Source organism: Motacilla alba, chromosome 14 (assembly GCF_015832195.1).
Source record: "Motacilla alba alba isolate MOTALB_02 chromosome 14, Motacilla_alba_V1.0_pri, whole genome shotgun sequence".
NCBI classification, from domain to species: domain Eukaryota; kingdom Metazoa; phylum Chordata; class Aves; order Passeriformes; family Motacillidae; genus Motacilla; species Motacilla alba.
Window position 1 is genome coordinate 12,760,533 of NC_052029.1, and position 16,693 is coordinate 12,777,225.

General features: G+C 42.7%; 1 protein-coding gene across 7 annotated transcripts in view; it reads left to right on the plus strand.

The window, feature by feature from the left end:
• Positions 1-16,693, plus strand: part of SDK1 (sidekick cell adhesion molecule 1) — a 387,953-nt gene that overhangs the window by 256,824 nt on the left and 114,436 nt on the right. For all 7 annotated transcript variants that reach the window (XM_038151581.1, XM_038151583.1, XM_038151588.1 and 4 more), the window contains exons 15-18: positions 4,586-4,722; positions 11,313-11,460; positions 12,305-12,445; positions 15,884-16,065. In XM_038151581.1, coding sequence (XP_038007509.1) covers positions 4,586-4,722; positions 11,313-11,460; positions 12,305-12,445; positions 15,884-16,065 — 608 coding nt within the window. The remainder of the gene's footprint in view (positions 1-4,585; positions 4,723-11,312; positions 11,461-12,304; positions 12,446-15,883; positions 16,066-16,693) is intronic.

Genomic DNA, 16,693 nt, shown 5'->3' on the forward strand with positions numbered 1-16,693 from the left:
CAATTTCTTCCCAATATATCCTATAAAAAAATTATTGCTAAAATTAAAATCAGTGTGATCAATGCAGGATAAAAGATAAAAATGATGTCCAATTACAAACGTAACTTGATACAGATCCCACATCCCTTGGTTCCAATTGCCCATCTCTTCTCCTTTCTCCAGGGAGAGAAAGCAGAAGGAATGTCAAACTTGAAAATATATTATTCCTTTTTTGCTGGAAAGAAGGCTTCTATTTATTTTTCCAAGCTCTCTATTGAGATGTCATCCAAGACTCAAGGTTCACTGCTGAGTCTGAGTGCACTTGATACTCAAAGGAGAAATATCGCCCAGAAATGCATTTGGAAATAAATGCCATTGTGTCTGTTTGTCATTGAAGGTATAGCAGGAATGTAGGTGTTTTCAGCAAAAAGAAAGCATAAAATTCACACCTCTTTCCCAAGTCATCTCCAGATCTGAGCAGATTGAAATGGGAAATAAATCTGTGCACTCTGGAACTCGGCAACCCTTTAATTCCAAAAATTCCCCGTGTTACAGACCTATGAGAGACAAGGAGCCTCAAAACTCAGGGCTGCCTTGCACGAATTGGAGAGGATTCTTTTGCAAGAGAAACTGCAAAGTCCTGAGCAACAGTTGCCACGTTTGTTAATTTAAACCATGATAAACTTTTAGAGCAGAGCCATCAGGGCTGAGTGCTGCATTCCCTCCCTGCCTCAGCCCAGTGCTGTTATCAGCCCTGGCAGATGAACCACCTGCTCCTGAGCAGCCCCTGCCTGCTGGACCTGACGGAGAGAGTCCATTATAAAATAGGAGCAGGGCTTTTCAGAAACTGACAGGAAAACTTGTTTAATCTCCTGTGCCTTTTTAGTAATCCCCTCTTCAGTCACAGTCTCTCTAATTACCTGCTGTTGGACCATTTCTCTCAGAAGTCTCTCCAAACCGTGTCTGGTTTATTTTTCTTAGCAAATAGTCTGCTTTTAGCTAATTTTATACAACACTCTATGTGTTTGCTGAGTGAATTTTTCAGCTGCCCTCTGGCAGTGATGAGCTGACTCAAAACATTAGGGTTTCTGTTTTGAGCATGTATCATCTGCAACTGGCTAATATTTCTCTCCCAGATTGTCACAATGACTTCATGTTCTTTTCTTGCAAATGCACTACTTTAATTGCTTTGTCAGAGTTCCCTCAGGTCACCTTGGTGGCAATGCCATTAACCCTGGGGTTATCTATCAATTACAGATTTTAAAGTGTCCATGCACATATTTTGCTATCACATAAAATAAGTTATGGAAAACTCGCCTCCGTGCAACTCTTTGGCATTAGAAAAATGAGGTTTTAAGATACTCTGTATTGAAAAACTTCGATATATTTCCTGTTGCGGCTTCAGTGAACAAAAGAAAGATAATGATGGAATTACACTTTGTGTGTCTGGTCAGGGTCTGTTCAGTGCTCTGGGTGTTATTGCTCTCAACCTCATCCACTTTCTTGGTGCTGACCAGTTCTAGTCTGGGGTCCTCCTCACCCTGAGAAAGGGTTGAAATTTGAATTCTCTGCAATAATTTCTTGCGTGTTGGAAGCAAGGAAAACTAATCCTCTTAAAGGAAAAATAGAAGCAATGATCTCTTTGGGGAACATGAATATTCATGATGGTGGTACAGGTCTCATTTATCATCCCTTCCACAGGGTATGTGGTAGCAAATGAGAAGGAGACAAAGTGTAAGTGCATGCTAAAGTAGAAATTACTACTTTTTAATCTCTGCTTTTGCACACTACAATGAGAGAGGTACACTCCTGTGCTGAAATGTCTTTGTAGCTTTAAATATTCATTTCTGTCCAGGTGTGTTTCTTAGGCACTTGTTCTGTCTGCCTCGAGGGGTTTAAATCTGTGAGCACCATCTGTTGCTGTTCAGCGTGGACATGTTTGGGTAAAGACAAACCCAATATTTGTGATATTTGTGGAAGGGGTGTCCTGGATGGAGGCAGCAGCTCACGCTACTCAATCTCTGGACAGAAAGTGCCCATTTCCCTTTTGCTGCTGCTGATTGTCCTTGTCAACCCAAGAGAAAAAGCTACTAAACCTAAATCATAAGCAAACAAAACCCCAGGTTTTAACCCAGTCTGTGCATTTAAAAACCAGGGGAAACGGGAAAAACACGGAAACTCTCTTTCAAAAGTCTTCTGAGTCTTGTGCACTTAGAAAAAGAGACCAACCTTTAAGTCTTTCTCAATTGTGTAGTCTCTGTCTTCAAGTGAGCTGTTATTTAAGCCCTTCTAATGTATGGGACATCAAGAGTAGTAAGTGCATACCTTGAAAATACCCCTAATATATACCAGGAGTGCTCATTTGCTGCCCAGAAAAGCAGATCCATGGGGATTCTCTGCTGTGAGCTCCCCCTCAGCCATTCCTCCCACACTGCTGCTTCTGTGGCCATCATCTTCCAGGAGGAGCTGCAGCCACAGCCCCTCTCTGAGCTCTTCCCCACAGGGACTGGTGATAAATGAAGTGGGGACTGGGACTTGTGTGAGCCATGTAGCAACAAGACGTTTCACTCTTCCCTTCAGTAATTACCTTTGCCAGCTTAATCACAAAAACTTTTCCAACCAGCTTGCCTAGGACATAATGATAAATTGTGGTGGAGGTTTAATGTTTATTATAATTTAATGTTTCATTCAAAATTAAGCAGCACACTCCTGTAGTCCCTGGGTATATGGCCATATCTTACACCCCCACACTTTCCAGTGACAGCCACACTCTGTCTCCCAGGTCAGCTGCCCTCCTGCTTTGTTTCCAGGTCCCCCTCTTCCCTAAATGTGTTTCTCCAAAATTTCACAGTGCTGTGTTCAAAATCTACTCCCTTTGGGCCCACACGTGATCCTTGCTGTGCCTGATGTTTGTTTTAGCCCAAAGTGGCCATGTCTGAGCTGTCAGTGCACGCCCAGGAAGGAGTGAGAACAGTCAGCTTAAACTCCTCACCATCAAGGCATCTCAAGCAAGCGATTTAATGAAGTTGAGATCTGAATCACACCCTGAGGTGTCATTCCATGTTTACTACAGAAAGAGCCTGGGGTCACTGTGCTGCTAATTTGGTTCTGCGTTTAAAGTCAAATGAGATGAGACAAGGCTTTGAGTCTCAGGTTTAGCCTTAGGAAATATCAACCCTTCTTGCCTGGAGAGAGGTGGGCAGGGAAGTGCCTTCTGCTTCTGGTGCCTCATTAGCTGTGTGTTTTTCTTGCCACTCTTTGGCTCTTCCAGCATTTTTTTAAAATTTTTTTTAGTGCTAACTCCTCAGTGTGTATCCATCAGAAACGCGTAAACAAAAGCATTCACAGCTTAACAGAAAAAATAATAAAACTATTGTCTGGCTCTCCATATGTTCCTCAATCTTCCAGTAGAAACAGAAATCCAGGACATATTTATTGTTCTGGCTTGGGGCCAGAGCCTGTATTTATTTTGGTGAGTGGCTGAGGAGTTGCGGTTTTTAAATAACTCTGAGCCTTCAGTGGCAAAATACATCACAAGCAGGAATTGCTGCATTTTTAATTTAAGCATGTGAGTGCCCTCATGGCTTTCTGCTCTGGCCTGAGCTGTGGAAGGGTCACCCTCAGCCTTCCTGAGGAGGAAGGCAGATTGAATGGGTAAAAACTGGCCCTCCCTGCTTTTCCTCCACTCAGAAATCCTCGTTCTCTTTAGGAATCAGCATGATAAGGAGCAAAAATCATGCTTAAGTATGATGCTGAAGGGCTTTTATCTCTTAAAACACATGCATTTAAGGGTTGCAGCAGAATTTTGGTGTTCTCACTTTACCATGCAGCTCTCACTTTCAGCCAATGGGTACAAATGAAATGTTTTTCCACAAATTTCCTTTACGTGTAGAAATTACACATTTTAATTGAGCTGCTGTTTTATTTTTGTTTTGGAAATGTTTTATGTTGTATTTCCATGGGGTTTCTGCAGGCATTTTCGCTACATTTTCTGGTTGGGTGCTTCCAAAAAAATCCTTATTATAGGGAGGAAGGATTCTACCCATGACAGGATAAGCCTGAATCCGTGAGTAAATCAAGCTGTTCTGTAGCCTAAGAATACATATGGTAATTTTGATTAGTCGCTCTGTGTGGATAGTGTCAATGTCTTCTGCTTCCTTGAGTATGAAAAATTCCATGTTAAATCATATCTCCCATGTGTTTTACTGTTTATACGTATCACTGCTGTCACATTGTAGGACATCATTGTAAGACGGGAGAAAAAGTGAGAGAGGAAATTTATTGACCAACTTGCTCAGTCAAAAACAGGATGAAAATTGGCTTTTTGCCACATTTAGTGACATGTCCATTAGCTGTTCTGTGCATCAGCCTTGGGACTTTCAGCATAATTTTTTTTCCCCCCAAACAGGATAAAATTGTGAAGAATTCTGAGATGTCTTTCATTTATTTAATTGTACCATAGCTGCTGGTGGTTTTATATCCATCATCTCACGGGGCTGATGTCGCCCGCATTTAACTGCCTGTAAGACTGGAGCTGAATGAAATACAGATTAATTTTTCTGTGCTGGTTTATTTTTTTCCCCTCTTTTACCCTTTTCCTCTGCAGAGAGCTGCCTCACTCCCCTCAGAACCTGGTGGCCACCCTGAACTCCTCCTACAGCCGCAGCGTGGTGCTCTCCTGGGTGCGCCCCTTCGACGGCAACAGCCCCGTGCTCTACTACGTGGTGGAGCTCTCTGAGAACAGTAAGTCAAATACTTCTCAGCCTCATGGTGTTCTTAACCATTCCTTCAGACTCCCCTCTCCCCAGAGCTGCTGACAAAGTGCTGCTGCAGTTTGCTTAAGCCTGCACAAAGGGGTTTTACACTCAGGTGTCTTTGCACGCTGAAAGAGTGGGATGACAAGGCTGAGATGGAGGGATTTATTTTCAGCAAGGACTTAGTTCCACCTCTAGTGTATCCAGCCAGACTTGAGGCACAACAGCTCATTCCTTGGTACAGCAGTAGTCAGTTTGTTCCTTCCCGTGGCTTTTTCTCCAGTTCCATGGATTTCTTGGTGCATTCAGAGCCCCAATTTCACCTAAAAGATGCAGAGAGGGGGATAATTCAAGGAACTGATGGTCTGTCAAAGGAACAAACTTGGATGTCAAGAGGAGCTGCTGTCTTACCTCTCTGTGGGCTCATATGTTTTCTCTGCTCTGTCATTTTACACCCTCCCTTTAGGAAGGTGGTTGAGGATGCTTGAGTGCAATCCAAATGTCTGACTTCCTGCATGACAAACCTGGGCATTGGGAATTGCCACTTGCCAGTTTTATCATGCTGTACACCAGGCCCTCCATGGCTCTCAGTCTGCAAGGTTATTCAGGGACATTGGTAATGCCTCTTTAGGAGTTGATGGAAAGATGAGGGTATATGGAAATCGGTCACCTTGGCAATACTTTCTAATCTCTATCACCCTAGGAGCTGGAAATCCAAGCTGAACAATTGATTCTTGATGAAAAAATTAAGAGCATCACTTTTTGTGACATGTGGAAATTAGTCACTGCATAACTGAATGTGAAACAGTTCTGATTTCTGATTATCTGGAGAGCAGCAGTTTGTTTTGCCACACTGAGAGCTGGAGAGGAAACTCGAGCTTCAGGTCACATACAAGCCTTTTGCTTTGCAGGCTGGAGTGCACAATTTCTCAGATGCAGAGGTCCCAGAACCAATGATCTTGACAACTGTTAAGCAAAGTGCAGGGTTCTAATCCTAGCAGAAATCCAAAGTCGTGCCCAGGACTGCTGCCCTTAAAATAGTTCTTTTCAATCAAAGACTCTGGATCTTTTTGTAACAAATTAGCAAGAAAATCCACAATCCTGCCCTCATATTCCTTCTCTACCTTTTTACTGCCACTTTCCTTGTTATTTTCACTCTTCTCTCCTTCCCTCCCGTAGCTACAGACCAGTGACTACCTGTTTTTCTTCTTTTCCTTCCCTGCTCTTTTGCCCAAAGATGTTTCCCTTCTGCTCCTTGTTTCCCAGTGGCTTTGTTGATGACAAGTTAGTGAAGTCCCAGTCTGGGAGCTTAATGCAGAAGTCCTAGAGCTGTATTTACACAGAGGCAGCACAGACGTGGCAGAACACGTGCACTTGGATCCTGCAGTGGGCTGCATCGACTGGGACAATCCCTAAAAGAAAAGGCAGCTCATCCAGTGCCAGGAGAATTATGTAATTGTTTCAGTTGGAAGGGACCTTGAAGATCATCTCATTCCATCATCTTTCTTTTGTCATGGAGGAGTTTGGAAGGTCTTCAAGTCCTTTCTACCAAAGATGCTCTGCCGTTGTATAGGAATGGGGTAAATGTGCCATCATTTTAGAATTAATTCACTGAAATTTGTCAAAGCCTCAGCCAAAATCAACAGAATTTCTCTGGAAAACATGCACACAATCCCTGAGAACACCACAGGGACCTGTGAACCACTGCTCACTCTGTGACAGATCTAATAATTTTGGCTGATGTTATTGCAGTCTGCCACTGAGAGGGTCTCATTTTCCAAAAGCACAGGTCTGTGTCCTGCCACAGCTCAAAGCTGCAAAAGCCAAACAGGCCAGCTTTGTTTTGAACTGAGCATCTTAACTCCCAGATATAGCCCAGGTCTTGCTGTCCTTTAAATTTTTGTCTTTATTTACTTTGCTTTGATGTGCAATGTGTAAATGATTGCCCACGGAAGTAGAACAGGGAAGAATCTGAGCCCTTGGACATTCCACTGTCTTGTTCCGTGTGTACAGAACAGTACAGCCATATCAGCAGTGACTTTGGTTTGGAACACTGAAACATCTGTACACTGACACTGGCTTGTTTTGGTTTCTATTTTCCTGAAGTATTTGTTTTTCAGGGTTATTTTGATCTCAGCAGTGTGTGGTTAATATTTAGCTTCTCCAGACCTCCTGCTCCTCTGGAAACCATCACCTTCCCTTTGTTCCCAGCCATCCCAGGCCCTGTTTGTGCAAAAGCTGGCATTTGATGTTGTGTAGGTAGAGCTTGGCCTCATATGACTCTGCAGAAACTCTCTTTGCTTTTCAAAGACAATTTCTGTTTGGGGTTTGTGCTGCAGAAGACTGTCAGGGAGACAGGGAACACCCTCCACGAGCTCTGTCACTGTCACAGCAGAGCAATATGCCTTCCATCCCAGTCCCCCTCCACTTTCAAATGTGAAGGAGGAACACCAGAATTAGAGTTTACTTTCCAGTTAGCAATGCTGTGCAGATTTTTTTCTTAGTTCTGTGGCGTTTGAATGTTTGGAGTGTTTTGGTTTCAGGCACTGAAAAGTAGCCTTGTTTTGTTGCTTTTTTAGCTGTTTTGTTTAGGATAACTTTCTCACAGCTTTAGGACCCATGGTAGGTTTTGAAGCACTTATCATCAATGAATACATAAGAGTGTCTGTTGCAGAGAAATAGCTGAAGAGGATTCAAAATAACGAGTATAAATTTCAGGGGTTTAATTACCAGCTGCATTAGAGGGAGGCGTGTCACTCCACCTGGCATGGATTAGAACTCCTTTTCATTAATATCAATTCAGTAAAGAGATACAAAACCCTCATTTTAATTAGAGGGAAGAAAACAGTGGCAGATCGTGCACATAAATTGCTGGGAATATGAACGACTCTAGCCACCTAATTTTTAAAATTAATGTATTTGGCACAATGCAATAATTCTCAAAATACAAGTATTCACAGTAGACTGTGTCTGTGGGTGACTTGAGACATATGGCCTTAAACATTTGGGGGCAAATTTATAATCTAATTTGAAAAACACAGTTCCAAGGAAACACAGTCATTAAGTATTCCTGCCCACACAGAGCCAAGAATGTGAACCTTGATTTGAAATAGGATTTTCAAATAAATAGTACCATGCATTGCTGTCATTTGCACTAATATAATTTTGGATGTTTCATGACCTGTTTAGCCCCATTGCAATTTACCTCAGAATTCCAATGAAGTGTCTTCATGGAGTTAGAAGGGGATATGCTTATTTTATTCCAAAGAGGTTTAGACTGCAGGAATTAATCAAAAAAAACCATTCTGAATAGTCTTTTAACTGAAGAAATGAATTAAGACTTGTAGAATTCTGCTGAGAACAATTAAGATAAAAGCCCATTTTTGTTTTATTGTATTCTGGGATATCTGTGCTGTGTGAGGCGATGATATAACTCAGATTCATCACGTTGTGCCAATGAGGAGATAATAAAAGCTTCTGTGGAAAGCATCTCTACATGCTTAATAATACCTATGAGTTGTCATCCTGAATTTGGTAGGAATATTCAAATGGCAAATATTGAACCCATTGATTAATCTTTGCAAATATCAAAGTAAAACTGCATTGTCATTATGATTGTGACTCAGATCTAGATATGATCGTTTTAAAAGATTTTTTTTTTCAGGCCACTGCTAGACCTTGTGTAGGTCCTACCAAACAAAGGGTGAACCATTTAGCTTTCATCTGGATTTTTCTGCAATATTGTATTGCTACAAAGGTTTGAAAGATGAATTCAGTGTATTCCAGCAGTACAGCAAATTCCTATGCTGCCATCTATGCTAAACCCCCTGGGGAAGGAAAGAGATGGAAATGTGTTCCAAATCTGCAAAAATCAGCTTTCTGCAGTAGATCTGATCAGTAATATCAAATTAGAAATGATTTTTGGGGAAATTGCAATTAATGCATGAACTGTAGGGTAGACAGGAAAATAGAGAAGAAATGCCTCTTGGCACATAGCCAGAGTTATTGAACACATCACAAGCGCATCCAAAAATTCATGACAGAAAAAAAAATGTAATTTCTAAAACCCCAAAATGACATTGTAAACCAGAGAACAGCCTGTGAGATTCTTCATTTCCAATAAATTAAGCTGGAGAGGCAATCAGAGTTAATTCAGAATGGCCAATATTTGTAAGACGACAGACAGCTCAACATGGAAGTTGTTCAGACAGCAGCAATTACAGGGGAAGAGCAGCAGAGCCCAGAGTATGTTCTGGGCAGCTTAACTTAAATGAAGGATTAGCAGAGTCTGTTCAGTCTAACAGAGGCTTTTTTAATAGTTTGACCTGGCGAGTCTTTTGTCACCATGGAGCTTCTCCAGGCTTCCTGGGACAGGTGAGTGACAGCCATCCCTGGAGGACGGGAGAGGCACTGTTGAAAATTTTATGGCATGTTTCCCTTGTCAGAATTGCTCTTCTCCACGGTGAAAAGAGCTTCTGCACAATCCTGGGGTTGGTTGTGTGTATCTAAAGACGGAGATCCATTTTTTTGGAGTGTTTTGTTTATTGACTGTTTAAAAAAATAAAAAAAGACTTGACATTTAAATTTTAAAGATACTCTGCACACTCAGTGTATCCAGTGCTCCAGGAGTGAGCAAATGCTCCCTGAACCGCCCTCCTCTCTGAATCAGAGTGCCCAGGAGATGAATAGGCTTCGTTTATATTAGTTTCCAGTTTAATCTCTCTTCCTGCCAGATCTTTTATCTTCCACCAGGAGAGGAAAAAGAATTAATAAAGTATTCTACAGATGCAGCATATAAACAGAGCAAAGCCCCAAGGTGCTGAGGAGATTAATAGGGCCTGTTGTTGAATCAAACTGCTCACTACATTGAGCTGCTTGGGTTAAGCACTCTCAGGTGGTGTTTACACTGGCAGTAAACAAATGAAATGCTCTAGGAAACGGACCACTGCCCAAGTAGCTCATACAAGGGTATTTCACTCCCCTCTTCCATTTTCCTCAGGAAGTTCCTTCAGGCAGTGCACTAGGTCAGCCGTACCTTAACTCCAGCTTCCCTTGATTTGTTGCTGTGCACTCTGGCTGTAACAAGGCTGTTTGAGAAGTCTCAAGGGAAGCCTGTGAAAATTCAGAAGAAACTAAGGTGCAGAAAACTCCTAAGCAATGCTTTTCTAGATGGCACAGGTGTGCTTCCTCTAAGGGCTCTCTAAAAGAGATCCAATGTTCAGCTAAGATAAATTGGCATCAAGATCTTGCAGCCAAAGTGGCTGTTGGTAAATCAACAATTGGCAAGGACAGACCTTCACTGCTGTGCAAATGTCCCTCTCCAGCATTCCCAGTATTCTGCTGTGTCAGTTTTCCTGTTAAAAAAGACTTTGCTCTGGCAAGGCCCTTACTGGAATAAATACATTTGGAGTAATTTGAAGATGCAGTGTTTATAGCCCAACTGGCATCACACCCTAGAGGGCTTAAACTTGCTAAGGAATCTGCCAGAAAAGCACAAAATGAGTGGCTTCTGTCTTGGTGTGAAGTTTAGCAGCCTTCCATGTTTGGGACATCTCATCTTCATTTTCAGGCAGACGTTGAGGTGACCTGCCAGGAGCCACGATGCACTTCTGATGAGCAACATGCACAGATAACTTTGCCAAAATCTACAGCGAGCTCCTCAGCAATTTCCAGAAGTGTTAGTAATTTTGAGCAGGGAGCATGAAAACAGCTGGTATTATTTAAAAACTGAACAAATCTTCAAATTGGCTGATTCCATTGCTGTACTGTTGCAACACAGACCAAATGTCACCTCTCCCTGACTATTTCAGTCATGACATCAGGGAGAATATGTGACACCAGGCTATGGAGAGAAGAAGTCAGAATATTTAATTTTCAACATGTTTCATTTCTGACCTCTTTGAAAACTTGTAAATGTAATTTGGGCATCAGAGAAGCTTGATATGGCGAGAATGTGAACTGACAGCGAGGGGTTTAGAGTGCTGCCAGGGCTCTTTGTACCAGGGAATCTTCCTAGGACAATTAGATTCCATGCTGAATAATATCACTAGGAAAAAAAATAAGACTGCAGACACGTAGAATCAGCAGCTGAAGCTTTCTCAGGTCTTGCAGCAAAGGGCTGATTTGGCAGAGAGAGTCACGCTTCTACACCTGCTTGCAAGCTGGGTAGGAAGATATTCCAAACTGACTGTGAATTTCATTAGAATCCTTCCACCAGAGCCACTCATGGGTGTGGTGGTGTGATGGCCTGCCAAACAGATGGGTTGTGAAATACACAGCCCATCTGTCTTTATCATGCCTGTTTCCTCTTTTATTAAAATGTTAATGAATATAGTTTTTATTTATTATGCCATGACATGTGCAGCATCACTTTCCAGTAGACAAATATGCAATCTGCATAACCGTGTGGGCTGACAGGAAGGTTTCTTCTGCTGAAAAGAAACTTCTTCCCAAAGTTCCTCTGAGGGAAGCAAGCACCAAGAGCTCTGAGCAGTCAGAGGCGTTTCCTCACTTCTGCTGGGCTTTTGACAGGCACTTTCATCTTTATTCTTTTTTCCCCATGCTATTTTTTTTCAACAGATTCTCCCTGGAAGGTTCACCTGTCAAACCTTGACCCGAAGATGACTGGTGTCACTGTGAGTGGCCTCACTCCAGCCAGGACATACCAGTTCAGGGTGTGTGCAGTCAACCAGGTGGGAAAGGGCCGCTACAGCACTGAGACCAGCAGGTAATGACAGTCAGGGTCTGTGTGCTGAAGGGACAGTGACCTGGGGAGGGGAAAATGCTGCTTGGGAATGAAGGAGTAAAATAATCCTTTGCGCAATGATTGGGAAATGGAGAAGTTGCTGTTTTCCAGGTCTCTGGAGAGTGCCCTGCAGCTGGCAGCAGTTGGGAATTATGGCATTTGGGGGATGCAGGAGCTCAGCACATCATGGGAGAGGTGTCCTCATACTCCAGAGTATCAGTTGAGCAGAATCTTGGAAATTACATTTTGCTCTCACGCTAAGCCCCAGCAGTTAGCCCGGGCAGGAGCACAGCTCTCACCCTGTGTGTCAATGTCACTTCTGGAATTTACCCAGATGTGACAGAGAGGGATGGCTTCATCATATTGAGTTTCAAATGCATCCCCCTTCTTTTGTGAACCAAAGCTTGCTGCAAGCTCGAATTGCAGAACAGCTGAACTCTAAATGGCTTTTTCAAAATGTAGGAGTTTGATATGAAAAATATTGAAAGAGCTGAAAGAAACAATTTGGAAGGAGTCACAGACACTGGACCCGAGCTCTTACTCATTCAGGCTTGTAATCTTTTTTAAGAGTTGTAGCAGCCTGGGTGATTCTAAGAGAATAGGGTTACCTCAGCTGTCTGTCTTGTTGCTTGCTTAACTGATTTCCTATTATGTTGATTTGTTGTAACTATTTCATGCATGTCTTCAGCAGTTTGATCAGCATTATATTTCTTTCTAGTCATCAGACTGTGATAAAAGAGTGGTTCACTTGGAGTGGATACAGGAAATAGACTGTTATTTATGATTTCTTTCAACACCCATGTCCATCACATTCTTTTGTACTTAGGTTGATGCTACCTGAGGAGCCCCCCAGTGCCCCCCCTAAAAACATCGTGGCCAGTGGGAGAACCAATCAGTCCATCATGGTCCAGTGGCAGCCTCCTCCTGAGAGTGAGCACAATGGGGTTCTTCATGGCTACATCCTGAGGTAAGGCCTTTCTTAACCTGGAAAGTCCAGAGATAAGTCCAAGTGTGCACAAGGGAGTTCAAATGGTGTGACTTAAGAGTGTAATAAAAGCTGTCTCGAATAGAATTAAAGATATTAGTTACTGTTTGCAAGCGCTCAGGCTGCCCTGACTCGTTAAATGTGAGAAAACAACAACTCTTCAAGGAGTCGCAAGGGTGCAGCCACTTAAATTCTGGCCTGTCTGTCCTACAGAGTCTGAAGGCTCCATCAGCTGTTCCAAAGGACCTGTGGAGACTCACAAAATCCTTTTATTCCATTTCCAAAGGGAAGTGAAGCTCTAAGTAATGCAAGTGTTCGCATGGGAGGCTGGTACAGTGCAGCCTATGCAGATGTATATTTGCTTATTACAAGCTCAGCTCCCTGCTCGAAAGGTTAATTAAATTTATCAAAGACACAACAGGGCTCCTGCCTATGGAGGAGCAGCAAAAGAATCAATAAACTTCAGTTTTGTGCCAAACAAAATGGAGAGAGGGAATGACAGGTCAGATGCTTCATGGCAGACCTTGGTTTGGTTTTGAAAATCAGCCAGTTGAGTAAGGTCCTTTCAGCCCTGTCTGTATTTGTTAATGAGAAACACATTCAGGCAGGTAACTGGGAATCCTGCACCCATCCAGTCTGGCAGTTTTCACAGGATTCATTATGTTGGAAAGGGTGATGCCACTTGAGAGACTTTGCAGAGCATTTCCCTAAGGTGATTTTTTGGGATTCAGTATTCACTCCTACCCAATTCCACTACAGATTGCTGCTCATTTGGCATCCTCCACACCCTGCAGTGCTAGCAGCCAGCTAGGGCCACACCTCTAGTGAGGGAGGCATTTTTTGTGGAAAACTCCCAGCCCCTGACATATTTCCAAGTGATGGTTACAGCCTCCTGTAGACAGGCTGCTGACATTTTTAATACAGTGTCCTCCAGAACTGTAAAAGATAACTAAATGCTGCAGTTGAAATGCCAACATCCTGTTCAAGCTGTGCTCCTACTTTTGCTGGCAAGGATGGAAAGGCTTTTGTCATGTTAAGAGTGTTGGTGAGCTCCCAAAATAGCCCTGGGAAGTTCCCTCTGTCTGCAGGCAGAGTGTGTTCATCTCCCTGCCACCTGTGCAGAGCCCCTCAGCAGAGGTGAGCCCCTTGTGCAAGTGCTGCTGGTACAAGCTTTTAGGGCTGGGCTCAGTTTAAAATGTTTTGTCAGCCATCAGTGGGGAAAGGTGCTTTAAATTCTGCCTGCAGATAGACCCCTGTCCTGAGCCTTGGGTTCCCACCTGCCAAGGGTGCAAACATTCTTTATGCAATTCTTGCCTTCAAACTGGTCTCCTGGTATGATTAGTTCCTCAGTTATTCCCAGGGAGTCTTTCCCAGTCTCAGCATTAGGTCCTTTAAAAAGCAATCCCAGAGACTCCTACTTCTGGCAATCTGTGCTGTTTTCTCCATACAGCATTTCCAATAGTGTTTAACTTTGGTACTTTCTACCATATTTAGCTGCATAATTGATCCCTGACCTTACTGAAGCATCTCTTTCCATTTTATAAGTGCTCATGTTCATTATGCTCAATCTGTGAGCATTTCTGGTGTATTCCTGCTTTGTCTTGACGGCAGAGCAGAGAAACCATTTATTCCACAGGAATTTAAGATTATCACATAAGAGCACAAGTCCCAGGTAATAAACCAGGCTGTTCTTCCCAGTTGAATTGTGTGGTCACAGCAATATGCACTGAAGAACAGTGTTCCTGCACTGATTCCTGCAGAATCAGGGTATGGCAGAGTGAAAAGCACCAGCCATCCCAGAGACCCAAAGCTCAAGACATGCAAGATGCTAAATTGATGGAACACCTGATCTTTAAAAGTGAAGGTGCACTGCACAAGTCATGTGGAGTATCCATCAAAGTCCACGGTGAGAAAAATCATGAAGACATGACATTTCTGAACTGGCCTCCTTCCTCTGCCCTTTTTCTCACTGCCAATATTGCATTTAGTGGTCTGCCATGCTAACAGCATAACAGATTAAATCACAGGAGCACTTGCACCTTGTCTGCTGGGCAGGAGGCAGAGCACTGCTGCACTAAGAACTGACTTGCCAGGGAGCACACACCCTGCACAGGAGAGAGAGAAAGAGGGAGAAGACATTCAATAAACTCAGCTGAGGGCTGGTATTTCTTTATTTCTATTTATATTTCCTAAATGGAATCACACCAGTGTAGCATTACAAATATTAAGTGTGCTAGAGATGGTCCGGCAAGCAGCAGAAAATAGAGATGTCAGTGATTAGGAAGTGATCTCTTTATAGGAAGATTTTAGAACAAAAATCTCTGACTGAAACACATGAAGTTGTCTAGTCATAAACATTGCACCGATTTTATTGGATGAATTTAAAATGTCTCTGTAAGATGTCAATGAAATTGTTCTGTGTCAATAAACTTTTGGTGATTGCAGTGAAGCAAAGAATGGGTAAGAGTGTATAAAAGTTGTGTGGTGAAGAAAAATACAAATGTTTCCATATTTGTCTTTTTCATGGAACAGTAATGCCTTGTGTCCCTTATTTGGCCTCTGTTTTTTTGATTTTTTGTGAATTAGCATATTGTGAGCATCCACTGTGCCACTTTCCTAAAGGAAGGAAAACAAACAGTATTATTCACATTCACAGATTTGCAAGCTTTGTTTGTTTTCTATAATTTAGGTTTTTTTCTGTACTTTGTTGGCCTGAAGAGACACATCAAAGGGGCTCTGTTTTCTGGAATACAGTTTTTACATGAGAAGATATATTCTGTGTTTCAGCTGCTCATGTCTCAGCGGAAAGAGTTTCAGGATATTTATCACCCACCTGTGTTTGACACAGCCCTTCTCCTGGAACTCCAGTGCTTACCCAACCCTTCAGTCTCAACTGTATTCAATCCTTATTTTAATTATTCTGTGAAGTAAATTCTGGTAGAAGCCAGGGGTGCCAGTGGCTGAGATTCCAGGAGGTCAGAGCCCTCTGAGCTCTTCCTTTTCAGATTTCAGAAGTGAAGGGGAAAAAAACAATTTCTCAGGCTGATTTACAGCAGCACTCTGATAAAAATCACATCTGGGCTATTTTTTGTACTAAATCACAGCTTTTACTAGACAAGCCACATTTAAAAAGCTGTAATTTTTCTGCAACCATAAAACAGGATAAAATACCCGTTTTGTTTAGCCCTGAGCCTGTAATCTCAGTGAGATCAGATTATAAATACCATAGCAGTCAAACCTGATACGGTCTTATCAGGAGTTGCTACGTTCCTCCTGATTATTTTTCATTATTCTTGGTAAAATTCTGCTGTAAAACTTAACATATTGCCTCTTTACAAAGGAAGCTATTTTGCCAGCCAGGATATTTTCTCTAATTGATACCATCTAATTAACCAGCTAATTCTTCTCCCCATATGGCAGGTATCGCCTGGCCGGCCTCCCGGGAGAGTACCAGTATAAAAACATCACCAGCGCAGAAATCAACTACTGCTTGGTGAAAGACCTGATCATTTGGACCCAGTATGAAATCCAGGTGGCATCTTACAATGGAGCTGGGCTGGGAGCCTTCAGCAGGCCCGTGACAGAGTACACGCTGCAGGGAGGTGAGCAAATCCCAGCAGGATCTCCTTGATCAACCCACAGCTTCCTCAGGGGATGTGCTGCCTGGCAATCCCACCTTAGAACCTGGGAAATCAATGGTCACTTCAGTCAAATTTGATAGGCAGCTTGGAGCAGGAAGCACCTGCAAATTTCATGTGCCTGATCAGAGCCAAGTCTTTGCTCTATCTCTGTTGTAGAGAAAGCTGGGAGTGAAGTAAAAAATTATCTGTTTTGTTGACCCTGGTGATGACGTGTTGGCACACTTGCGGGTCAGAGTCAGCTGCAGCAGAAGTAATAAATAGAAATGCTGATGAGAGCTGGGGTCCTGGGGAATGGATTTATGGGACCTGTGACAGGCGGGGGCTGAGGTTACCCTGCCAGGAGAGTTAGAGAAAATATGGCTGGGAATTGGTTTTATCATGGCCAAGGCATGCAAGATGCTGCATATGCAATATAGGAGACAGCTGCATTAGTTCTGATATTCACAGAATACCTTGTTTTAGAAATATGGAATAAATTGCAAGAGAAAAATACAACCTGTGGAGAAAGGGTTCTGAAGCATTTCAGGAATGGTGCAGATACTTTCAAAGGGGAAGATAAAATGATCTTTAAAGCCCTGATTTTTATGCC